This window comes from Solanum verrucosum, unplaced genomic scaffold, assembly GCF_900185275.1.
Source record: "Solanum verrucosum unplaced genomic scaffold, falcon-dt-bn FXZP01000253.1, whole genome shotgun sequence".
NCBI lineage: Eukaryota > Viridiplantae > Streptophyta > Magnoliopsida > Solanales > Solanaceae > Solanum > Solanum verrucosum.
The window spans coordinates 1,859,970-1,886,596 of NW_026019984.1; the positions used below are offsets into that span (position 1 = coordinate 1,859,970).

Here is a 26,627-nt window from a genome sequence, read left to right on the forward strand (position 1 = left end):
ATTATTAATTTAAGAAACTAAGGGCAAGATGAGGGAAAAAATAATGATGCGATTGCACTAAATCGGTCATGCATAAAAAGAAATTTTTCTTTGTTATATAATGGAACAATACAATAAAATTATTATGTCTTCGACCCATCACACGTGTGGGAATTTTTTTATAACTACTAATACCGGAGGTTGAGAGAGGGGCGAAGGGGTTCATGCAAATCCCTTTCATTATATACTGTATATATAAGGTCAAATTATTTCCTCTCGATATATGTTGAATCTCCATGATTTCTTTTTGTTGCTTTACTACTTTATATTTTGAAATTTCTAGCTCTATCACCGAATAGAAATGGAAAAAAAAAAAAGAGAACTTTTTCAAGTTTTCTCAAAATATATAAGGTCAATTATCATTATACTTTGCATTTTGATGCCATGCCATAAATAAAGTATAAATCTTCTTATTCAAGATTCTCTGAAGATTAATTACTTTACATGAAAATTGAAAAACAAGAATATGAAATAAAAAAAAAACTACCCTTAAGCTATGTTGGTCGGACTATCTAAAAATGTTGTCACACATGTGTTGGATCATCCAAAAATACACTACTTTTAGAGGATCTGAAAGCATCCTGACGACATTTTTGAATAGTCCGAGCAACGTAGTCTTCAGGCTAGACCTGCCTTGATTTTCTGAATAGTAATGATATCAGTCTTAAAAGACTTAGCCAAAATGTTATCAGGAATGCTTGTATTGAACACAGAGTTGGGAACAGAAACAGTGCCTGCATTTGCACTTCCAAAGGCAGATATACCCCAAGCACAATTTTCAGCATCAGCATTGTATTGGTAGTGTACTAGTCCTTTAGGGAACACGAAAACGTCTCCTGTTTGCAATGTTTGAGTGAAAATCTTGTTCGTGGTATCGATGAATCCTACTTCCAATGTACCTGACATGAGGAAAAGTAGCTCGGCTGAACGTGGATGAGTGTGGACAGGGTTGACAGAGCCTGCAGGGTACTGTAGGATTGCATAGGAAACACTTTGTCCATTCAGGGCTGGAAACTCGGTCATTGCTGCCTTTGTCACCTTGAATTTTTCGGGTGGTGGAGCTCCTACGAGTCCCCTTAGGCCTGAGAAGGTGAAGTAGGAAGCGTCAACTGATGGCACGCCCAGTGGAAGCACAAAGTCTGTTAGGATGTCAGGGTCACCAGCTGATGCCATTTGGAAAATGACTAATGATGTTGCTAGAGCTAACAGAACTATGCAACTTGAAGTTTTTGATTCCATTTTTTCTCCTGTTTTCGTTTATTTGTTTGAATGATTTCTTGAAGGACTAAAGATTTTATAGCTATACAAGGGACATATCAAACAAGAATCGAGATTGAAGTCTCCGATGAATTGCAAAAACAAAAAGGAATTGTGAATATAGGAAACTGCTCCAGAAGTTTATTGTGTCAACTGAAGAAACAACACAAATTACGCACCCCTTTCCAGTTCTGGCTTTCAATATGGACAAGAGAAAACAGTTAACTTTTTCCCTTTAAAAATTGTAATGTTTTCGACTTTATGCACTTTGCTTATATTACAAGATCAAAGAGTCTATAAAAGTATTATCTTGAAGCATATAACTGATGAAACCTAAGGAATATTGAGACAATTTTCGAATTATCAAATCTTATAATGTGATTTCCAGGTAGTTTCTGCTATAAAAAACAAATTAGTATAATGTGTCAAGCTTAGTTAACATCTATTACCAACTGGCTTATCCTTTAGCAAAATTTGGTTCTGGTTTTGGTCTTTTTATAAATTTGTGGTCTAACAGAACTAATAATCATCATTTGATAACTTATTTATATTCATTTTACCTGTAACAACGAAAAATGGCCTCATTCCTCTTGAAAAGTTTCCTTGTTGTTCTAGCCGTTTTTTTCATTTCTTCGATGGTTCAAGCTAGTGATCCAGATATCTTGTCTGACTTCAATGTTCCTGCAGGAAGCACCATAGATGGGAACTTCTTTACCTTCACTGGTACACGTGATATTTTTGGCAGCATCATTGAAAAGTTCACAGTGACAAAAGTGAGCAAGGCAGAGTTTCCAGGTTTGGATGGCCAGAGTGTTTCGTTGGCAGTGCTTCAGTTCCCCGGAGGAGGTGTTAACCCGCCCCACACACACCCTCGTGCAGCTGAACTGTTATTCGTCGTTCAAGGTAGTCTTGAGGTTGGATTTGTGGACACCACTAACAAGCTTTACACTCAGACTCTCCAAGTTGGTGACTTGTTTGTGTTCCCTAAAGGACTAGTCCATTATCAGTACAATTCTGATTGGAATAAATCAGCTACAGCTGTGTCTGGTTTTGGCAGCGCGAGTGCTGGAACTGTTTCACTTCCTACAACATTGTTTGCTACAGGGATCGATGATCAAATTCTCGCTAAGTCCTTCAAGTCTGATATTGCCACTATTCAGAAGATCAAGGCTGGTCTTTCATCTTAGGCAATTTTCTATATTTTCACTACTAAACTTGTGTGTCTTGACATGTACTTACAGGATAGTACTGCAATCTGCATATTTTATTAGTCCACAGTTTCCTCTAATGTAAGACAACATTTGCTACTCATGATCAATAACAGTTATGGACATTCAATAATATGTTTCTAACGTTGCATTACTCATACAATAGGCTGGCTCCATTTTATGTATATAAAGTAGATGTCGAATCCTGTTGGCTTTATAACATGTTTGCGTCTTTATATATTGAACCCCCTTAGTAAAAATTCTGATTCCGCCACTGTTTGCTACCATTCAGAAGATGAAGGCTAGCCTTTCATCTTAGACTGCAGATATGAAGCTTCTTATTGATTCCAAATAGTAACTACTATTTGGTTTTCTAGTCATTTGGTGTTTGATATGTTTGCAAAATAAACTACAGGAAATGAAGCTGTACGTCACAGAATGCAGCGCCGTGGCTAAAAGATTAATCGACATTTTTATTCATGACTGCTTGCATTTCTGAGAGTTGTTAAAGACTAATCAATGTCAGGTATAGAACAATTTATTGTGTAAAAATTCTTAAACAAAAAATACAGTCTGTCAAGAACTAAGCAGAAGTAGTAGTACTGCATTTTATGATGCAGATCGCGGTGCTAATATAGACACCTCAAGAAACAAAATTTTAGTGTTGAAAATACAGAAAAATTGACTAAGGTGAAAGACCAGCCTTGATCTTCTGAATAGTGGCAATATCAGACTTGAAGGACTTAGCGAGAATTTGATCATCGATCCCAGTAGCAAACAGTGTTGTAGGAAGTGAAACAGTTCCAGCATTCGCGCTGCCAAAACCAGACACGGCTGTAGCTAATTCATTCCTATTAGAATTGTACTGATAATGCACTAGCCCTTTAGGGAACACAAACAAGTCACCAACTTGGAGAGTCTGAGTGTATAGCTTGTTAGTGGTGTCCACAAATCCAACCTCTAGACTACCTTCAACGACGAATAGCAGTTCAGCCGCATGAGGGTGTGTGTGGGGCAGGTTTACACTTCTTCTAGGGAACTGAAGCACAGCCAACGAAACACTCTGACCATCCAAAACTGGAAACTCTGCCTTGCCAACTTTTGTCACTGAGAACTTTTGAATGACACTGCCAAAAATAGCACGTGTTCCATTGAAGGTAAATAAGTTCCCATCTATGGCGCTTCCTACAGGAACAATGAAGTCAGACAAGATATCCGGATCACTAGCTTGAGCCAACGAAGAAATGGAAAAGACGGCTACAACAACAAGGACACTTTTCAAGAGAAATGAGGCCATTTTTCGCTCTTCCTAGGAGGCTAATGATATAGGTAAATGGATATAGATAAGTTGTCAGATAATGCTGATCAGTTTTTTTAACCACAAATTTATAGAAGAACAAAGACGGAACCAGTGGCAGAGGCAGGATTCAAATGAACCCCTTTTACCCTTCTAGCTCCGGCCCTAGGCGGAACAAAGTGGCTGAAGGATAAACCAGGTTGGTAATTGATGTTTACTAAGCTTTTGACTTGTTCTTATTTTTTGTTTTTCTAGCTGCAGAAACTACCTGGAAACCACATTTAAAGATTATATAATTCGAAAATCATCTCAATATGCCTTAGGTTTCATCAGTTATATGCTTCAAGACAATATTTTTATGAACTCATTGACCTTGTTATATAAACAAAGTGCTTAAAGTCGAAAACAAAAACAATTTTTAAAGGAAAAAAGTTAGCTGTTTTCTCTTGTCTGTATCGAAAGACAGAACTGGAAAGGGGTGAATAATTGTGTTGTTTCTTCAATTGACACAATAAACTTCTGGAGCAGTTTCCTATATTCACAATTCCTTTTAGTTTTTGCAATTCATCGGAGACTTCAATCTCGATTCTTGTTTGATATGTCCCTTGTATAGCTATAAAATCTTTAGTCCTTCAAGAAATCACTCAAAACACATAAACCAAAACAGAGAAAAAAATGGAATCAAAAACTTCAAGTTGCATAGTTCTGTTAGCTCTAGCAACATCACTAGTCATTTTCCAAATGGCATCAGCTGGTGACCCTGACATCCTAACAGACTTTGTGATGCCACTCGAGGTTCCATCAGTTGACGCTTCTTACTTCACCTTCTCGGGCCTAAGGGGACTCATCGGAGCTCCACCACCCGAAAAATTCAAGGTGACAAAGGCAGCAATGACCGAGTTTCCAGCCCTGAATGGACAAAGTGTTTCCTATGCAATCCTACAGTACCCTGCAGGCTCTGTCAACCCTGTCCACACTCATCCACGTTCAGCCGAGCTACTTTTCCTCATGTCAGGTACATTGGAAGTAGGATTCATCGATACCACGAACAAGATATTCACTCAAACATTGCAAACAGGAGACGTTTTCGTGTTCCCTAAAGGACTAGTACACTACCAATACAATGCTGATGCTGCAAATTGTGCTTGGGGTGTATCTGCCTTTGGAAGTGCAAATGCAGGCACTGTTTCTATTCCTAACTCTGTGTTCAATACAAGCATTCCTGATAACATTTTGGCTAAATCTTTCAAGACTGATATCATTACCATTCAGAAAATTAAGGCAGGTCTAGCCTGAAGACTACGTTGCTCGGACTATTCAAAAATGTTAAAAGTAGTGCGTTTTTCTATGATCCTACACGGGCGTTGAGGCGTGACAGTATTTTTAGAGAGTCCGAGCCACATAGCTTAAGAGTAATTTTTCACTCCATTCTTGTTTTTTCAATTTGCAATGTAAGAAATAATTAATTGTGAGCCACTTTTGTAACTGTCAGGCGGCATACATAACTCTAAATCGCAAAGTTGAGGGATATATAAGACATTTTCCCCATTAAATTATAGTAACTTTTTTTGTGACCAAAGACTGATATTTTTGTTCTTTTTAGAAAAAATTACATAAATGCACATCTTATTTTACCATAATCTCTAAAATTTTCAACCATTTAAAAAAATTACAAAAATCCTCTTTCGGTTGGATACATCTCTATCCTCTCGTAGATACATCCCGGTACCCTCTCGGATACATCCTCCCCTCTCAGATACATCCTATCCCCTCTTGGATACATCTCTCACCTCTCTGATACATCCTTATCTCCTCTCGGATACATCTCTTCCATTAAGTAACGTATTATTTGCAATCTGTGAGCTATGTATTCGCAGGTTTCGTGATGTATCTGAGATTCTAAAATTTTAAGAAGGGATTTTTGTAATTTGAAAAAGAATAGAGACATGACGTAGTTAGCTCTTAACATTATGAGATTTATGTAATTTTCTTTTTTTTTTTAAAAAGAATTGGAAAATAATTAACCGACTTGTATAGTTGTATTTACAAATAATAAATAAAAATAATTCAGTTAGTTATTTGTCCCCTTCAATACAATAAAAAATGTTACAAAAAGGAAACAATTCACTTTACTAAAGTAAAGTAAAGTAAAGTAAGCATTTAATTTTCTTTACTGTCAAGTATACCTTATATTAAAGCTGAAAAAGTTAAAAAGAAAATTATGAGTTTTATGTATATATGAATATATTCTTTACTTGGTATTAAAGAGGGACCTTAGAAATCGATTCCATATTTCAATTGGTCATGATACCACCCTATCAAGACGAAAGTTACAAGTTCGAGATCTATCAGTCCGACGAATTCAGTAAATACATCAATATAAATCTCGTACAACGATGAGATTGACATTAATAATTGTTATTTTCCTCCTTCACATCCATCTTCTTCATGCTTTCTCCTTATCTTCTCGATTTCTCCGTCCTCGAGGTAAGTTTTATTATTTTGTTACGAAACGAAAAATATTTTTAATATGTCCATTATGGTCTATTTAATGACAGATAAGTAAAAATTCTAATTTTTTAGAGCATGTGGCTGATGAAATTGTGATGATCGATAAACGTGGAGGTGGCGCGGCTAGTGGGCATGCTAGTGCCCACGGCAGCTCGTCCGGAGGACGAGCATCGCGCGGTGGGGGATCAACAAGGTCACCTTACAGTAGTACTGCTGGTGTAATTCCAGTGTATGCAGCAGGAGCTATGAACCATCACAATAATAATATTAATAGAAGCCACCACCAACCAAATGACGGAATTACCCTCAATTGCATTTGTTTTTCTACTTTAGTTTTCATCATTTGTAGCATAATTGTTAATATGATTTTGTAATTATATATAGTATATTTTTTAGAGATAATAGTCAAAAACATATCTAAAATATCATTTTCTTTTTGCGAGTTTTCTATCTAAAGTATTTCTGTTTTCTATTTGAACTATTATCAATTTGTCCTTTTTAGTTGTCATGGCGTTTTTCGAAAGTCAGTTTGACTAGTTTTTAAAGTTAAATTAGATTACATTAATTTGTTATTTTAAACTAAAAATTTAGACATGCGAAAACTATATAAAAATATTAGGGAGAAGGCACAAGTACCCCCCTATACTATGACCGAAATCCCAGAGACACACCTTAACTAAACTAAGGTTCTATTACCCTCCTGAACTCATTTTATATATAATATTGTACACCTTTTTGGATTACAATGATCCAAATAGAGTGTAAAAAGAAAAATCAGGACAACAAAAAAAAAACGGAGGGAGTATTTATCAAAACACACATTGAAATTAATGAGTTAGCTGATGCATATTATTGTGGATGGAATTCTATGGGCAAATTAAGTTGTTACGCAGTTTTTGACCTAATCTGCTTCGAAGTATGTTTTGATAAACAACTAATGATAGTTCAAATAGAAAACACAAATACCATATATGATACTCCCAAAAATAAAATGATACTACAAATATGTGTTTGACATTATCTCTTTCTTTTAAGTTTTAAGTATTGTTTAATTTGTAATTAAAACTTGTTAATATGAGTCAAAAGCTTAAAAAGGACATATAATTGTCCTTTTGCTTTCTTAAATGTGGTTTGCAATCTTTTACTCCAATATTGGTGTGGTCACCCTTTTTACCATTTGCATTAAATTATTATTATGAGAAAAATTGTCAAAGTGATTATATATGTGGTTTTAATTGAATTTTAGTAATGAAAGCATTTATAGTATTCAGAGTGAAAAATGTTTCTTATATGTACATTAGAATAGTATTTCTTCTAATATTAGTAAGTAATTGACAGAAACTATGTTCCAAATACACTAATTTTAGAAAAGATGATTGCCAGTATATTTGTTTGAGACTGATGCTTAGTTGTTGTTGGTCCCATCAAAAATATATAATGAAATTTTGGTTAATCTAATTTGAATGGAAGAATTTTCACATTCATGACTCAATACACGAATAAAAGAAATTAATATAATTTTTTTATTTAAAAAATCACCCAATGGTTCTAAATACAAAAACGTAGCTAAAATATCTTGGCAATCGTTGAATAAAATATGAATGAGGAGGGGAATCTTAATAGCTCAGTTATTTAGATGGTTGAATTTTTATCGTGTTAATGAGGGTTTGATTCCCCTTCGAATACCATATTGAAATGTTTAACAAATATAATTGTTAGTCTAATATGATTGAGATGTTATATTTTTTTTTAAAAAAAAGTTATAATTCATGAATATATGTAAGTTAAAAGTCAAATAAATTATGATCACCGAACAACTATATATACAGTAAAATATCAAAATTAAAAGAAATGAATAACAACTACTCAATACTTTGAAGCAGTAGAAAAGTTATAATTCATAAAAATATGTAAGTTAAAAGTCAAACAAATTATTATCACCGAGCAACTATAAATACCGTAAAATATCAAAACTAAGAGTAATGAACCATTACGAGCTAATTTAATATAATAATATAATACTTTTAGATATTGATAACCAAAATTACCATACCAAATATCATGTCCACTCAACTAACTAACTAACCATATGCTCCCATGTGCATCCATGTGCTATGTATAATGCCATTCTCAATAGTTTATATATAACTAAAATAAATTTGTCAAATAGTCTAAGAAATAATTAGCATGGAATACCTACACCATAATTTTATCTTCATATTAATTTGAACTATGTTTTGCTTCAAAGCTATGAGTCAACAATATCAAATTATGCAATATGTGTTGCAATGGTCTCCTTCATTTTGTCAAATATCAAATTGTGAAAATGGTGTTTCAATGTGAAGAGAAAGAAAAAAAAATAGTAATGTTTTTACACAAAAATATTTAAAAGCTTCTTCGCAATTTCAGTAAAAATTATTTCCTATTATATATATATATATATATTTATTTATTTATTTTTCGATGAATAACAACTCAAACTAATTGTAATTTGTTATGTTTTGCAAAGATGAAATCCAACCCAAACTTAAAGAATCTTTTTCACATTATTTGGCCAAATTTGAAAGCTAGTGGTACATCATATGATTGGTTGTGGAAGCATGAATGGGAAAATCATGGATGTTGTATTGGGCCATCACTCACAACTACTCAATACTTTGAAGCAGTAGAAAAGATACATCAAATTTTTTTGGCTTAAGTCATCAGCGGCCCATTAAGTTGTCTGCATAATTCACTTAAACACCTAGGGGTGTGCATTCGTTTTTTCGGTTCGGTTTTGTGTTATTCTGTTTGGGTTTTTTGGTTTTCGGTTTTTAAAAAGTATAACCCAATCCGAACCAAAAAAAATTGTTTGGTTCGGTTTTTCTCTTTTCGGTTTGGTTTTTTTCGGTTTGGCTATTCGGTTATAACTTATTTCATAACTAATTAATAACATAATCAAAGTTATATTTGCATGCTTAAAAAATAAAAATTCCATATAAGGAAAAGTAATAATATTGAATCTCTTAAATATCCTTTCCATTATAATCACGAGTAAAACATTAAAACACAATACTATCAATAATTTCAATGAAACTAACTCTAAACTCTAAAGTACTATCACTAAACACAAATCGCATCGAGGTTGAACTAGCAATTCAACTCATGTCTTCAATTAAGATCTCTTAAACCTGAAATATGATGAATTTTTTTTTTAGAAAGAAGTAGATAAAAATTTCAAAAGCAAATAGCACACAAATAAAATAAAGCAAGAAAAAAGAGCAAACTGCAAAAGTAAAAAAGTTGACTAGCGCCGCTAATTCTAGTTCAGCTAATTTTTTTTTCATGAAAGTGCAAGTAATATGTGATATTTATAGTTATAATGTAAAACCTAATGCCTAAAATTTAGTGAAATAGGACGGCAGTAATTTGATATGGGCCTAAATATTACGGTAATTTTGAATTACTAGTACTCTACGGCCTACATAGTAAACCTAAATATTATATGTGTAATTATTAATATATATATAATTCGGTTTTTTTCGGTTTTTTCGGTTTTCATTTTTCTAAATCCGAAACCAAACCAAAAAACTAAACAAAGTAACTTATAAATCCAAAACCAAACCAAAAATCCAAAAAACCAATCCAAATTACAATTCTGTTTGATTTGGTTTGGTTTTTCGGTTTAATCCAAATAGTGCACACCCCTATAGACACCTCAACTAAGACTAGTACATATTGAGCACTTTTACCAATTCAAAAATTGTTTCTATTAGGCATTTTTTGATAATCAGCAAAATATATGAAGAGTGTGTGATACACTTGCGATGACGTGACAAAACGGCTAATTAAAAAATAACATGTGGCACTGGGCCCCGAAAATTATAAAAAAAATAATTTTGTTTAAAATTATTTCAAACACTTTTTATATCTAATTGTTTTAAAAAGAAAAATAAAAAAATGAAAATGTCAGCCACTTCTACCCAACCCCACCCCTACCCAACCCCCTTTCATCTTCATCTTCTTCCCAAAACACATTCTTTCTCAAATCACAAAACCTAATTCTTTTCAAATAACTTGAAGATTAGCTTTTAAAAAAGATATATATACATTTTCATACTAAGAGTGAAGAAGAAAGAAAATTTTGCCGACAATTATTCATTTTTACATTGATGACAAAATGAAATTGATAGCTCAAAAATTAATTCTTTCAAAAATTTTAATGTCATTTTTGATAAATTTAATGGGTTTATATATGAATTTGAGTAAAAATCTTTGTTCAAAAATTGTGATAAACAAATATTGGCTAACTTTTTTTATAGGTAAAAATCATTTGTCTTCTTTCTTCTTCTTCATATTTGTTCCTTATTTTTATGAGATTTGAAATAAATCATACGAACTTTCAAATCTGAATCTTCATAGTTGATTTTCATTTATCTTCATATATGGAAGAAATAATATTCCTTTTTTTATAAAAAGAAAGAAAAACAATGTTGGAGCTAAAATGAAGAAAGTTTTGCAAACTAAAGTATGAAGAAGATGATAGGTAGGGAGTGGGGTCCTTTTCTTTTTTGAAAAAAGTGTAAATGAAAGAAGAAAAATATTTTTAAGTTAATTATAATGCCAAGTGTCAATAAAAGAAGAAAAAATGTAAAAAAATACTATTTTGATTCTTTTCATGCGTTTCAGGGAAGTGCAAAACACATTTTTTGCCATATCAGCATTTTGTGTTTAATAGGTACATGTTTTGAACAATTTAGGTGTTCAATAGGTACAAGTCTTAGTTGAGGTGTCTAAGTGAATTATGCGGACAACTTTAAGGGGCGGTCGATGACTTAAGCCAATTTTTTTTGTGTTAAATGGTATAAGCATAAATTTGACCAACTATTTGGTACAAGGAGGAGTACAACCATCAAATAATGTACCATATTCAGGATCGAAAATAAGGGAGGCTCTTTCCAGACTAGCAGGAAATAATATTGATATATATCTCTCATGTTATCAAAAAACAAGGGAAAATGCATAAGTACCCCTCAGTCTATACCCAAAATTCCTGAGACGCACCTAACCTTTACAAGGTCCTATTACCCCTCCGAACTTATTTTTTAAGTAATTTTGTACCCCTTTTTGGCCTACATGGCTGAGTCCGTAACTTCACCTATGTTAGGCGTGTGGATGCAGTTTTTAGACAACACTGACCAATAAAAATTGTCCTCGTGTTAAAATAAACTTGAAAAAAAATAAACACTAACTCAATTGTCTTCTTCTTTATCAATGCTCTTCATCTTTGAAAAAAAAAGGGAAAATGCATAAGTACCCCCCAACCTATACCCGAAATCCCAGAGACACACATAACCTTTACTAAGGTCCTATTACCCCCCCGAACTTATTTTATATATAATATTCTACCCCTTTTTGGCGTATGTGGCACTATCTTTGTGGGCCCAGTGCATATGAACATTTTTTTCAAGATAGTGCCACGTAGGCAAAAAAAGGGGTAGAATATTATAGATAAATTAAGTTCGGGGGGGGGGGGGGGTAATAGGACCTTAGTAAAGGTTAGGTGTGTCTCTGGGATTTCGGGCATAGGCTGGGGGGCTACTTATGCATTTTCCCAAAAAAAAACCCTCTATTACCATTCAAGTTAAATTGTTCCTTGCTTCAAAAAGTTTCAAAAACAAGACTCCTAGACTCGAAACTCTAAACTTAGTAACTACAGAAATTGATTTCTTTTTAAGAATCCATATCACTGTATTTTTTTTGTTCCCAACCTCTTTCTTTTGACTATTTCTCAGTAATAAATCAGTGTCCTTTAAACGCTGAAGGAGGGAAGTATGTATAGGGAAAAATTGGAGCAGATTAGGGGGGAAAATGGAGTGAAAATTCAAAGAAAAAATTGAATTTCTTGTCTCTTTTCCAAGGCCAACAGTGAAAGAATGGGCAATTTCTAAAAAAGGGGAAAGGGGATGGGGACACGTCTGCTACAAAAAAGGAGGACGACGCGTACGACAGACACTGTTGGCACCGTTGCTGATGTTGACGGGTTGGAGTCGTACTTTTTCCGAGTTTTCTGGATTATTTCGTGTGAAAAAGACGAGGGCAAGTACAGGGGTGGGGTCGTTTGGTACTAGTAGCACCCGTTCCTAGGTTGGCGTGTTTCTTTTTCTAGTTTTTCGCGTTGGACAAGAAGGACATAGGTCGGATATCGGATTTATTGTTGTTGTACGCTGAAAAGTAAATGAGTTTGGGTTTATTGGAGAAATATTGTATTGTTGGTGGGTTGTATGTTGTTGTATTCACTACAAAAAATATGATAGTATATAACTATGATAGTTGAAAAAATGGGGCTCAGCGCGTGTTGAACAAAGCTTTCAACCTATTTGGTTTATATTGCCACATAGGTCGAAAAGTGGTACAAAATTACTTAAAAAATAAGTTCGGAGGGGTAATAGGATTTTAGTAAAGGTTAGGTGTGTCTCGGAGATTTTGGGTAAAGGCTGAGGGGGTACTTATGCATTTTCCCAAAAAAGGATCTGAAAAATACTTCAATTTTGGTCAAATTTGCTGTTGCGATACTAAATTTTCATGAGGACCTATTACCTCCCTAGACTATTTAATATTGTACTTTAAACATAAATTTTTGCCCACGTGGACATAAAAAATAATGCAAAATTATAAATAGTAATGTGTCCACGTGGACGCATATATACCTTTAAAATACACTATTAAATAATTTAGGGGGTAAAAAATACGGTATTAAATAGTCTAGGGAGGTAATAGGTCCTTATGAAAGTTTAGTATCGCAACAGCAAATCCGACCAAAGTTGAGATATTTTTCAGACCCTTATCCCAAAAAATAATAAACTAATACTTTTTAAGGAGGTGCATTTTTGTTTTGACCCAAATTACTCGCTTCATTAGCTGCCCATTACTTCAAAATGGATTATTGTGTAATTCCAATATCATCCTTCCCACTTTTTATTAGTTGAAATACAACAATATTATATAGTCATACAATACTTGCAATTTAAATAAAAACAACAAAGTACTGGCTAGCTAAGTGGTACGTCAAGCACCTTTTTAAGAAATTGTGTTCTATAATATGCTTTCTTTGTTTTAATTTGTATTGTCTTTTCGATTTTGATATTCAAATAAAATTTTCTTTTATAGTAATTTTTTATATTCAATTTGAAATGTGTAATGTAATTATAGGATAATAAGAGGGTCTATATGTAGCTATTAACATCCTATGAGGTGTTAATGAAATTTATTTTCTTGGTTAAATAAATGAAAAACTTTTATTCAACAAGTGGGCATAATTCAAAATCGAATCGGAATCAATAGTGTTTGAATAGAAAAAAAGTTATTAATTTATAGATAATGAGTTATCGGTTTGGCGATTTTGATAAAAAAAATTAATTTTTTTATATTAGATGATCGGTTCTTAACTGTTTGAGGTTTTTTCTTAATGAGTTAATTGATAACCGGATAGTAAATCAATTAATTCTATTTATACCATTTGGTATATAAATTTCTTGAAATAGAGTTTTGTTTCATACTTTTATTTTTGGCTATTTCAGACTCATGATTACTCTACAATGTGATAATGTTTACTTTTGAGCAAAATGCAACATGTCAATTCATGTGCATGGTTCATTTGGTTTGTCTCTTTGTTTCTAAGTGATTTTCAATGATTTTTTTGGTGTCAAATCTTAACGCTTAAACTGATACCAATCAATACCAATAGCATATCTATAAATCGATAACTGATAAAGTTCAAAATTGAACCGAACTGAACCATATACACAGCTCTAGGACTAGAATCAAGTATCAAAACAAAGAAAAGTTAATCAATTGTATACGGTTTATTTTTTAGGGTCCATTTTAAAGATAACACTCTTAATAGTAAGCTTTTCATTTTTATAATTCAAACTCGAGATTTATGAATAAAAATAAAAGATAGCGTAATTACCATCACTAAAAACAGGCAGAAAGTATGGGGGAATTCGAAATTACCAAACTTCTGACATTATTTCCAACTTTTCTGCTGTATTTAAGACCACAACAAAGGACAGAAATGTCATGCACATTCCCCAGTCCATTTTCAACTACTTTTCTTTTCTCCTCCATTTTTGCCCCAATCAGTATTCAGTATATTTTCAGACCAATGAGCAAAGAAGGAAGACATATATACTCTTTACTCTATCGAAAGACTAAATAGGGATACTCCCTCCGTCCCTTTTTAGTTGTCCACTTTAGAAATGACACACAGATTAAGGCAACAATGATTAGCACAGTGAAGTTACAATTTTACCCTTATGACAATTTTTCACTTCAAAATTACAACCACTTATTTGAATTCAAGTGAAATAAATTGGAGGGAAACAACATACACTTTTACAATTTTCAAGAAGTGTAAGTAAGGGTATAATAGGAAAAAATTTGTTGTCCTTTCTTGATTTGTCAAAATGGACAACTAAATAGGGACAACTAAAAAAGAAAATATGGACAAGTAAATAGGGACGGAGGGAGTACGTAATATAATTTTATTCGTCGATTTGATATTTAATAAATATCGGGTTCGTGAATAAAATTATGACACGTATATGTCCGTTAGTATTAAGGGTATATATGTTCTAATTTTTGGATGACAGGGACAATAATGTCTCAAAAATATGACGAGATATCTGCGTACCATTTACGTTAGTATAAGATATATTTATACTTTTATCCTTTTCATAATTCAAACTCGAGAGTTCTGAATATAACATCTCGACTATTATGATCGCTAAAAAACACGCAGAAAGTATGGGAGAATTCGAAGTTACCAAACTTCTGACATTATGCCTAACTTTTCTGCTGTATTTAAGACCACAACAAGGGACATAAATGTCATTTCACATTCCCCAGTCCATTTTCAACTACTTTTCTTTTGTCCTCCTTTTTGCCCCCAATCAAAACTCAGTATCTTCTCAGACCAATGAGCAAAGAAGGAAGAAGAAGAGGAGTAAGATGGAGCTGGACCTCCGCCTTCGTCGGCGCCGCCGCTGCCGCAGCAACGGTGATGGCACTCTCTTCAAAGCCACGGGATCCCGATTTTCATCTCATCTCCATCGATCTCACTTCCTTCAAGCTCAATTTCCCCGTCGTAGACGCGGAACTCATCCTCACTGTTCACGTTACTAACCCTAACGTTACTTCAATCAACTACTCCTCAACAGAAATGTCGATTTTCTACTCCGGCGACCACCTCGGTTCCGCTCGTGTTAAAGCCGGATCTCAACCGCCGCGTTCCTGTCAGGTACTCCGTCTTCCGGCGAGGTTAAGCGGACTGCAACTTGCACATCACGGTAAGGAATTCGTCGCCGATGTAGCGAAGAGGGAGATGTTGTTGGATGCTACGGTGGATATAGAAGGTTTTGCTAAGGTGATGTGGTGGGACCATAAATTCCGGGTGCACGTGGATAGTCACGTGACTGTAGACCCGGTTTTTCTTGACGTTATTGATCAGGAAAATAAATCGGCTTTGGAGGTCTTTGTTAAATAGCGGTTCAGTCCGGTTCACTGTGTTGTGTCGGTTTAATTTGTATTATCACTACTAAAAATATATTTTTATCAAGTCTATAGTTGCAATTCACTTTGATTACATATTTCGTAAGATGGTTTGGGCGTGTGAAGAAATGAGATGTACAATTGTCGAGGTTGGCTACAGGTTGTTTTAGGAGAGACAAAGATAAACCGAAGAAATATTAAAGAGATTGAAGTGATTAGAGGATGTGGAGGACACAAATTAGGAAAGAAGGGTAGTAGGTCGTTGAGTCTTGAGTGTCATATTACTTGCGAATTACGCCCTTCTTTACTAATAGTTTATCTTCAATTTCTATTACTATATGATATTAAGGATTTTATCGCGACTTCTTTGGTTTTGATTTAATTTTTTTACAAATTGTTTTGTAATATTTTTTTCGCCTTAAGGCGAGAATCTATAAAAAAAAACAATTTCTCTACTTCCTCATAAGCATAAGACATGCATATATTATCCTTGGCAAACACTATTTATAAAATTACTTTAAACATATAATGTAATTTTCGGACAAACCTGAACCCTTACATGTGTTAAGCTCTGCCCATGATATGGATAATATTCATGGGGAATAATAGTTTCTCTTTCTAAAAAGTTTAACTTCTAGTTTTTCGATTAAAGTAAATGGATTATGTGCATAATTTTATTTATACATTTTTAAAGATAATTTAATTTTAAATTTATTATTTTATAATTATATAAATATTATTATAATATTTAATATCATAAATTTCAAAGACCCACACGCTTTTGATTTTTTAAAGTGGAGTTTGATTGACTATGGGTTTTCTACATTAGCGGTGTTAATGGCTTTGTGGAGTTTTGTAACAAGAGAAGTTGTGAAGACAATTTTTTTAAAAAAAAAATCTTATGTAAGGGCATCAACAACTTATGACTATGCAACAAAACTCATTTTTGTTCTATTAATATAGTTTTTTGATAAAAAATATTCACGTGAACATGTAATTAGTATAATTTACATAAATCTCATATCTTTAAGAGTTAATTATATTATTTTTCAAATTATAAAAATTCCTTAAAATTTATAGACTCCGAATACATCACTGGATTTTCGAATATATTAACAGACATCCAAATACATAGGGGAGTGGTGTATCCGAGAGAGAAGGGATGTAATAGAGAAGAGATATGACATCCGGACACATAGAAGAGAGAAGTATCAGAGAGGAGAGGGATATATCTGGGAGACAAGGGATGTATCAGAGAAGGAAGGGATGTAAGAGAGAGAATGTATCCAAAAGGGAGCTAGGAATGTATCAGCGAGAAAAGAGCGATGTATCATATAGCGAATTTTAGAAATTTTTTAAATGATAGAGAATTTTAGAAATTATAGTAAAATAATATATGTATTTAGATAATTTTTTCTAATTTATATTGTGAAACGGCCCATGCTTTGGAAGAATGATAAACGAATCGGGACCGAACTTTTTAAAAGTTTTCTAGTGTTTTAGTATATAGTATTTTGTTTGCATTATTTTATGTGACACGATTACCAGAGAATCAAAGTTTTATTTTAATATATATTTTGTTTGCATTATTTTATTTGACACGATTATCAGAGAATCAACTTTTATTTATTTATTTGTGATGATTTCAAACAATTTTTAAATTATAAATTATCACTAGTATATTTTAGGATACAAAAAGTAATTAAAGAGGGGCACAAATCAATTAATTATAATGAAAAGAGGAGTAATACGTTGCAAATTTATCCATTATAAATTTCAAATTCTAAAATTTTAAACAAATTTGCTTTATTAAAATTGTTAGGGCACAAATTATGGAATAAAAAACTTTTAATTTGATTTTCGTTATAACAAATTTATGTCTATTAAAATATAATATAATATAAATAAATACCTCTTTTATAATTAACTTATAAAAAAATTATTTATACTCAATATTTATATCAACTCAATAAGTTACTTTTGCTTTAAATCATTTAATTATCGTATTAATATAATATAATAAGAATAAATATCTCTTCTATAATTAACTTATAAAAAAACTATTCATACTCAATATTTATATCAACTCGATAAGTTACTTTTGCCTTAAATCATTTAATTATTTTAAATTTATGAGATTTGATATAAACGAGAGAATCAATAAATAATCACCCCTACTTAACCATCTTTACTTTTAAATATTCTTTTATTCCTTTTTTCAATATAAATAATTTTATTTCACTTTATAATAATACAGTACCAATTATATTTACTCTTCTCTGCAAAACTTGCAGCTCACAGTGTAAAGCTTCGAAGAGCCAAAAATGGCGGAGAAGAATCGATTAGTCACCGTTGCTGCTCTGCAGTTTGCCTGTACCGACGATGTCTCCACCAACGTCGCTACCGCCGAGAGGTTTTATTTTTCTCTTTCGTTGCACTTTTTGCGTTATTTGTGATTATAGTAGAATTGATTCCTGATACGGTCGCTTAACTAATAGTTATTATGTCAGAAAGTAGCATTTTTTAGATAATAAGTGTTAGTTGAGTTTAATTTATGACAATTTTTTTTTCATTTCCAATAGAAATACAATTAGGGGTTATAGAATAACGTTGAAGACTTATGTTGTGTCCTCATGTTTTATTCGTCGGTAGAGTTGTTTTATGTAATCTAAGAATTTGATTTAATGTTCTGAGTTTTTAGGCTTCTTTCTTTTTATAGCTCATTGAAATAAAGGGGTTGGGATCTGGTATTATTGAACATCTATGTAGCTTAGTGGTTAATTTAGTGGGTTTGAGAACCTCAGATTTAAATTTGAGTGGAGGAAATTTTTATATTTTTTGATAACCGTGTCGGAGCTAGGTTGCGCGCTAAGAACACATGATATCTGTTACTTCTCACAAGCAACAGAGCAACAGGTACCAAGTAACTTTGTCTACCAAGGATAGGATAGGACATATGAGAAGAAATTACCTAGTGTTTGTATCTTTGCTGGGATTTGAACTTGAGACCTCATGGTTCTCAATCCATTTCATTGATTACTCGGTCATACCCTCGGGTGCTTACTGGAGGCAAAATTACTAGGTGATTTCTTGTCAGATGTCCATGTTCAAGTCCTAGTGGACAGATTTATCTGGTATCAAGTATAGTGCAAATTAGTTGAGGTGTGTGCAAGTTGGTAACGACACCATGGTTATCCAGAAAAAAAATGATTGATCATCTATGTGTTGTTTAGATTTGTAAAAGGGAATCAAATTTCTTTTTTTGGTGACATTTACATTTTCTGGCTCTAAGATATTCCTTTGATGCAGATTGGTTAGAGCTGCTCATCAGAAAGGTGCAAATATCATCCTCATACAGGTAACAAACAGCCCAACTTTGGAATATCTAGCTACTACACAAAAAACCACGGGCTAAATACATTTTCTTTTTTGGGGGGAAGCTAATTATTAATTAGGTTTGACTTTCTCGAGCAACAATATTAACTTCTCCCGGTGAGAACATTTCGTCAGCATTGTTATCCTTTGATCACGTGCTGAAACTTTATCTCTAGCTGTTTGTTTTCCTTCGAGTTGTCTTATTGCCTCCTTTATGTGGTAGTCTTCGCTGATGCTCTTGTAAGTAATTTTCAAAAGCTTTAGTGGTCCGTAATGGATTGGAGAAGCGGAGACATTTGGTCTGTTTTATGCATTGGTAGAATGTAACCAAAATGGAATCTAGTCATGTCAACATCATGTTAAATGACACTAGGGGTTGCTTGGCTAGTCGTCTAGTTGAATTCCAGTTCTTAATCCAACTGTCCCTTAGGGATTGGGAGTAGATTTATTTCCATCAATATAATATAACTCTGAGCGAGTTGGGCTGAATTTCGGTGGGTCAAAATGGGCTTTGTTAATAAGTGGTTGTGTCAATGACCCGCCCAAAAGTTACTTGGGTTGAATGGGCTAAAAAAAGGGGTCATAACCCAACCCGTCCAATATTTTTTCTTTTTTTTATGACTATATACATCATATCAAACAAAAAATGTCTTTTTAAAAAATACTTTGACCTGGTTTCTCATGGATAACATTGGCTTACATGCCAGCCTCTTAGATGGTTTGAATTGGGTGGGGTCAAAATGGGCTAAATTCTCCACCCCCGACTTTAAGCACTTTTGGTCTCCATTTACAAACTCTGTTAAATGTGACAGAATAGTCATAGAGCTTTGTTATTTCAAACTAAAAGCATCCTTCTTTAACAGTGTGACAATTCTGCAATTCAAGTGTGTATAGACAATTATATGTACAATTGATATTGTCAGTATCATTCCTAAGCGACAACTAGCCAACTAGTAAAGTACCTCAACATTTTCTGCTCATAAAGGTTTTCATCAGTCCAATGAAACAGCTGCTAAATACTCTTGGTTAGTGGAGAACTGTCTTTATTCATGATATCAAGAACAGTGTAAAAATACCTAAACCCAAAAACATAGACAGAGAAAGGGGGGAGATAAATAACAACTATAGATTAGACCATTATACTAATATAATGAGCAAATGTTTAAAATTTAAGCTAAAATAAGTATTTATCGTGACTAGCACGAGACATGTGCTTACCCCAAAACCAGATGAGAATCTTCACATAATAATATATAAGCTGAGTAAGGGGTATTGAAAGGAAGAAACTGATAAGTAAGTTGACAGGAATTTCTAGGAATCAAAGGGCATGATGTTCAGAACTGAAGTTTCATTGATTGATTACAGTAGGACGATGGTTCTCCTTATTGGTCCTTCATCTTATCCTCTTTGGGTTGTCCCTGTCAACCATTCTTTTCTCTGTCTAAATAAATTGTATGTGTTGTGTAAAAATTCCTTCTCTTCCTCCACTTGATTTCTGTTTCAGTTGCTTATCTAATCACTTCCTTCCCCTGCATCCCCTTCTTTAAGCATTTAATACTTTATCCTGAAATTTCAAAGATTTCCATTTCCTGATAGTTCCTAGCTTCTTCTTGACCTCTTTCGTAGCTCTTGTGTGCTTCTTGGTCCATACAGTGCAAGTGTGGAACTTAATTGAATGTAGAGAGAGCAAGTATCATTTGATGGCCAGGACGGACGGATAACAATGGCAGGTCTTTAATAGTGTAGGATCATTTCACAGTCGCAGCAGATTTGTCCTGTTATTATATTACTAGCTCTTTTTCGTGGACAGATGTGAGAATGAAGGATAATCTCGGAAGTAGGAAGGTGTTTTTAGATGGAACAACCATGAGAGCATCATCGACCGTTCCGTCACATTTAATGGAGCTTGTTAAATGATAGCAAACACACTTAATTTTTGTGAACTTAGTATGCGACCAACGATTGCCATCAAAGCAAGACATATAGACTGTAGACTTGTTGGGCAGGTCCCTCAGCTACTAAACGTAGGAGCTCAAATATGATCTTAATTTAAATATGTTCAAGATCATACTACAAGGACAAAGATAAACTTACCCCAAAACTTAAAGGACTGTTTAAGTTAGAAACTCGTTTTTGTAATTTCATCTTGTCTACTTTCTTTTTCATACTAATGCGTAACAAAATAGTTAAAGAAATCTGTGCCACTTCTGTTCCAGATTGGAGGTATCTTCTGAAGATGTGGTTGGTACTTGACTTGATTTCAACTTTGCTCCAAACAGCCTTGAATTAGGAATGCTCATTTGGTTTAGCTATTAGATTCAAGAGAACATGCTTGGAAAGTTAGCTAAACTGAACGGAGAAGAACTTAAAATTGGTTTATAACAAATTCGAGTCGGAGACAGTTGCAAATATTCCAGTTTCCTCCATTAAGTAAGTAATTAGATTTACCAAAGGTTTTCGTCAGTAATCTTCCCCTTTTAAGTTGGTCCAAGACTGTTCGCTTCCAAAGTTCCATGATCACACAATCAATGAGGATCCTAGTTGAACAAGAGTAGTGTACTGACTGATTGAATTCGAGATTAGTTAAAGCTATGGAAATGAATTAAATGTTTGCAGTGTTGGTAATTATAAATGCAGCAGAGTGTACAGGTTTTCTTGAATCTTAGAGGGCATGTCTAACTCTTCCGTTATATAATATCATTTTCCTTTGCTATAAGTATCTGTGGGTGCGAGGCTAACAAAAAGAACATGATTTATAGCCAAGGTGTTGACAATTTTTTTAAAGGTGAAAAAAAATAAAATCGTTAGCACCTTGGCTATAAATCATGTTCTTTTTGTTAGCCTCGCACCCACAGATACTTATAGCAAAGAAAAATGATATTATATAACGGAAGAGTTAGACGTGCCCTCTAAGATTCAATAAGGTGTTGACAATTTTATGTAGGTGTTGGTAACTAATACTTATAGAATGAGGTAAAAAGTTGTATGTGATTGTTTACCATCAGAAGTTTTCAGATCAATTTGAACTGACCTATCATTTTACCAACTAATTCTTGTTGAGCTCAGCATTTGGCAGTTATGCTTATTTTGACGCAAGTGAGCAAGCTAGACAGTTGAATTAAACTTCATCTCATGTATTTTCTACCTACCATGACTCAGATTTTTTATCTTCAAAAATTGCTAGTGTCCTTAATACATCTACTTCTAAAAATATTGTTTCTCTCATTAGGGAGTTGCAAATGATATTTTTATGGAGTCAGGGTAATGCACTTGAAATTCGTTGTCCTGTGAACTTGTACTTTCTGAGGCTATTTGGTATTCATCTGCCATGTCTGCAGTCCAGTTTCATTGATACTTTCTGGTTTACGTCTCAGGAGTTGTTCGAGGGCTATTACTTTTGTCAAGCACAAAAGGAGGAGTTCTTTCATCGAGCAAAACCATATCTGGGGCATCCAACCATTGTCAGGTGAGAATTCTGATTGCTTCCGGAGTCTTATTGCAGGGTTCATTAGCGTAAATGTCAAGATTCCAATAACAACTTGACTTTTCCTTTTTCTATGTGCATGTTCTTAGGATGCAGAATCTTGCGAAGGAGCTTGGAGTAGTTATCCCAGTTAGTTTCTTTGAAGAGGCAAATAATGCGCATTACAATTCTGTGGCTATAATTGATGCTGATGGCACAGATCTTGGACTTTACAGGAAGTCCCATATTCCTGATGGACCTGGTTAGTAAACTTGGAAGAACATTCCAAATTCATTGTGCTACTTGTCATTATTCTGTTAGATTTCCTTCAAGCACTTTCTCTAATACTCCTTTTTCATCCTCACAAGCTGTTTCTCTCTGCAGGTTATCAGGAAAAGTTTTACTTCAATCCCGGTGACACTGGTTTTAAGGTAACTAATACAAGAGACGAAGTCCTATTAACATATTGTGACAGTTATCTTTTCCTGCTTTCCCCTTTCCTAATGGATGTTATGGTGTTCATAAACAGGTGTTCCAGACTAAATATGCAAAAATTGGAGTTGGTAAGATATATATATTTTAATAATTGTTCTTTGGATTTCATTATGTTCTCTACCTTTGATGAACATTAGGATACGTAGGAGAATAATAAAAGTTGTGCTTCTGTGACAAAAAAAACTTAAATCTCCAAAAGTTACTTAGACAGGCTTCACTTTGTAATTTTTAATTTTAGTAAAGAGGACAAAGATTCTCTTGTTGTAAAATACAGTGAAGACAGAAAATACACTTGACATAGTATTGACTGTTATTAAATTCTGTCCAGCAATTTGCTGGGATCAGTGGTTTCCTGAGGCTGCTCGAGCTATGGCACTTCAAGGTGCAGAAGTATTGTTCTACCCTACTGCAATTGGTTCTGAACCTCAAGATGGTGGACTTGATTCTCGGGATCACTGGAGGAGGGTGATGCAAGGACACGCTGGTGCTAATGTGGTAAGTTTCTTTTTCTTTTTCTTCTTCTCTTTCATTTTGACTTTTTTTGTTAAGAAGATAAGTCAAAAAGGAAGTTTATGCTGACATGAAAGGGATATAGAGTAATGGGTTTCTTCTCCAGAAGTATAGTTCAATGGCTGACATTTCCGTATCCCATTTGGATTATATTTTGTTTAATCTTACACATGCACATGGACCTGTGCCGTTGTAATTAGCCAATTCTTAACATTGTAGGTGTCTGCTAAGAAAGTGAACTCATTTTTATTAGGGGTATGACAATTCAGACATTCCAGTTGTTGCCAAACTCAAATGTCAGTTTTCATTTTACAAGACCAAAATCAAGAAAATGATTTTTAAATTGCTGGTTTGGTTTGATTCACAATTGTTCAGTCAGAATTTAGACAACCTTAAATTTTATTGTGTTCAGGTACCTTTAGTGGCATCAAACCGCATTGGAAAGGAGATAATTGAGACAGAGCATGGGAATAGTGAGATAACATTCTACGGCTACTCTTTCATAGCAGGTAAGCTTGATAGAAAACTATAGCTTATAAATGAAAAACATCTACTGCCTTGTGTTTTAAGGAGGCTGTGAACCTGGTTTTAAAATGAACAGGGCCCACTGGAGAGTTGGTAGCAGCTGCTGGTGATAAAGAGGAAGCTGTTCTTGTAGCACAGTTTGATCTGGACAAAATCAAGTCCAAAAGGCATGGTTGGGGGGTGTATCGTGATCGACGTCCTGATTTATATAAGGTTCTTTTGACATTAGATGGCAGCAACCCAGTCAAGTGATTCAAGATGGCCAAGTACTGCAGATTTTTTTCTGCCTTTTTTTTTCAATCATAACAATAAAAAGATGAGGACTCAAATGAGAAATTTGTATTTGAGTTATGTTGTAATGTAACTCTTCAATTTCTGTAATCTGCCGCATTCTACATTTTATGTAATGAATGACAGAATTTGTGGAGTTTGAATCCCCAATGTTTCATCAGTAGCATCAATGTGCAAGTTTGATGGTTTTTTGTCACATTCAAGTAGCAGTAAGCATATTGATCACTGGGACCTTGATTTGTACTCATTTACATTGGTGTATGGCTGTTCTGGAAGATCCCATCTTAAAGAACCTTTTCCAGACATAAAGCTTGGGATGTCAATTTCTCAATATATCTCTGAAAAACACTGGAGCTATATCTGGTGGTCCACAAATATCTATCCTCTTATCACTTTCTTGATATTTAGAAAGGATAGTTGCATTTTCGGGTCTCTCAATCCTGTTCCAGAGCCATTTGTTGCCAGAAGGTACGTATCAATGTGCTTTACCACATATTTTATGCTTCTACTGATATCGTGATGTTACCTCACAAAGGTAGGGGTGAGGTCTGCATACATCCTTACCCTCGCCAAACCCCACTTGGGACTTGTGGGATTACAATGGGTATGTTGTTATACTAAGATAATGATGTTAGTTTTCTTTGCCTTATATTCAGTTACATTCAGTTTAGAATTTCCCCTTCTGTCAATAAATTTATTTACCTTATCAGAAAAAAAAAGCTTGGAACTATTTCTCGGGGAATAAATGATCCAATTGCTACAGCCACTCGAAAACACCCGTGGCCACAAATAATCTGCATAGTAACAAAGCATCTATAATTTGATGAAAGATTATTTCTGTGTAGGAGTTTGGTTTTACTTTTCAGAGAACTTTAGATAATTTGTTGTGCCTTTTTCATAGAAATGCATGCATATTATTTAGATCATAAGATTCTCCATCAATTGAATGAGAGCATCTCAGTGAAAGCATCTATAATTTTAGTGCTAAGGATGCCTTTTTCTTACTAACCCTTTTATCTGTAAAAGAACCTGTTTCTCAGCCAAACAAATGTTTCTGTAAGTTGTAACAGGTCCTCTTTGTGGGTTGCCCTTTTAGTGATGATTCTATTCTATCTTTGTTTTTATTGATTTTAAAAAAATGGACCCTGGCCTAACTCAAGTCTAAAAGCTAGTTCGAGAGGTGAGGACTGTCCAAAAACCATACAAAGAAACAAATGATCTTTACATGCCCAATACTGGACAATCCCTCTTCCCCCTCTTCCTTGCACATCACGTCCACGACTGGACATCTCTAGTATTGATAATATAAGAGCTCCCTTTCCCTACACACTCAAGGACTGGATACCCCCCTCCCTTCCCCTTCCCCTTCCCCTTCCCGCTCGCCCGCCCGCCCGCCTCATAGGACCAGGTAGTGTGGCTAATATAAGATAGGAGCTCAACATTTGGTAAATCATGAATGAGCTTAGCTTCGATATCAAAATGGACCTCGAGCCTAATTCAAGCCAAAAGCTTAACTCAAGAGGTGAGGATTCTCCTAAATCATAAAAGGTGAAATGATTCAAGCCCTAAGTTAGCACAGAACAATTATCTTTTCTCATCTAAAATTCCATATACCAGTTCTTTGCTTGAAAAGGGGCATATCATTATTGTACAGAATCTTATCAGAGGGAAAGTTTATCTGTTTGTTATACTCATGTGTATGTGTTTGAAACTGGAAATGTGATGATGCTTCTCCATTTTTACATTGTGATGATGAGATAAACTGATATTTTTGTTTGGTGAACTCACATGGAGCTCTTTTTTTAATATAGTGTCTCTTCTATTTGCCCCAAGGACACAAGTTACTTTGAGGATGTCTAACTTGTGGTCCAGACTGTTACATGTGTCTATTTGAAATTAGAATATAGGTGTCTTCTACTTTAGGTCATTTTCATATACTTAAGGCTGGAAAAAAGTTGGAAGGATAGATCTTTTGCAATCTATCATCATCTAAACATAGGATTAATGTGTCTTTGAACTACCTTCCTTGTCCTATCTCACCAGACCCCTCCCCCCCCCCCCCCCCCCCCCCCCCCCCCTCCAATCCTATCATCATCTAAACATAGGATTACTGGGCAGAGTATAC

At 34.1% G+C, this 26,627-nt stretch overlaps 6 protein-coding genes across 6 annotated transcripts; 4 read left to right on the plus strand and 2 right to left on the minus strand.

The window, feature by feature from the left end:
- Positions 1 to 648: 648 nt before the first annotated feature.
- LOC125818296 (germin-like protein 9-3) lies at positions 649 to 1,787 on the minus strand. The gene has a single exon (XM_049497840.1). The coding sequence runs from the start codon at positions 1,276 to 1,278 to the stop codon at positions 658 to 660; it is 621 nt and encodes a 206-aa protein (XP_049353797.1). The 5' UTR covers positions 1,279 to 1,787; the 3' UTR covers positions 649 to 657.
- An 84-nt stretch (positions 1,788 to 1,871) lies between these two features.
- Positions 1,872 to 2,483, plus strand: LOC125818298 (germin-like protein 9-3). Its single transcript, XM_049497842.1, has one exon. The coding sequence runs from the start codon at positions 1,872 to 1,874 to the stop codon at positions 2,481 to 2,483; it is 612 nt and encodes a 203-aa protein (XP_049353799.1).
- A 706-nt stretch (positions 2,484 to 3,189) lies between these two features.
- LOC125818299 (germin-like protein 9-3) lies at positions 3,190 to 3,801 on the minus strand. The gene has a single exon (XM_049497843.1). It carries the CDS (start codon positions 3,799 to 3,801, stop codon positions 3,190 to 3,192), a length of 612 nt encoding a protein of 203 aa, XP_049353800.1.
- A 675-nt stretch (positions 3,802 to 4,476) lies between these two features.
- LOC125818297 (germin-like protein 9-3) lies at positions 4,477 to 5,097 on the plus strand. Its single transcript, XM_049497841.1, has one exon. The coding sequence runs from the start codon at positions 4,477 to 4,479 to the stop codon at positions 5,095 to 5,097; it is 621 nt and encodes a 206-aa protein (XP_049353798.1).
- Positions 5,098 to 15,236: 10,139 nt separating this feature from the next.
- On the plus strand, positions 15,237 to 15,882 carry LOC125818301 (uncharacterized). Its single transcript, XM_049497844.1, has one exon. The coding sequence runs from the start codon at positions 15,272 to 15,274 to the stop codon at positions 15,836 to 15,838; it is 567 nt and encodes a 188-aa protein (XP_049353801.1). The 5' UTR covers positions 15,237 to 15,271; the 3' UTR covers positions 15,839 to 15,882.
- A 2,228-nt stretch (positions 15,883 to 18,110) lies between these two features.
- Positions 18,111 to 24,694, plus strand: LOC125818294 (N-carbamoylputrescine amidase). The gene is made up of 9 exons (XM_049497838.1): positions 18,111 to 18,256; positions 19,153 to 19,201; positions 22,593 to 22,684; positions 22,792 to 22,943; positions 23,066 to 23,112; positions 23,211 to 23,244; positions 23,505 to 23,671; positions 24,099 to 24,195; positions 24,288 to 24,694. Exons 1-9 carry the CDS (start codon positions 18,168 to 18,170, stop codon positions 24,461 to 24,463), a joined length of 903 nt encoding a protein of 300 aa, XP_049353795.1. The 5' UTR covers positions 18,111 to 18,167; the 3' UTR covers positions 24,464 to 24,694.
- The last annotated feature ends 1,933 nt before the right edge of the window (positions 24,695 to 26,627 follow it).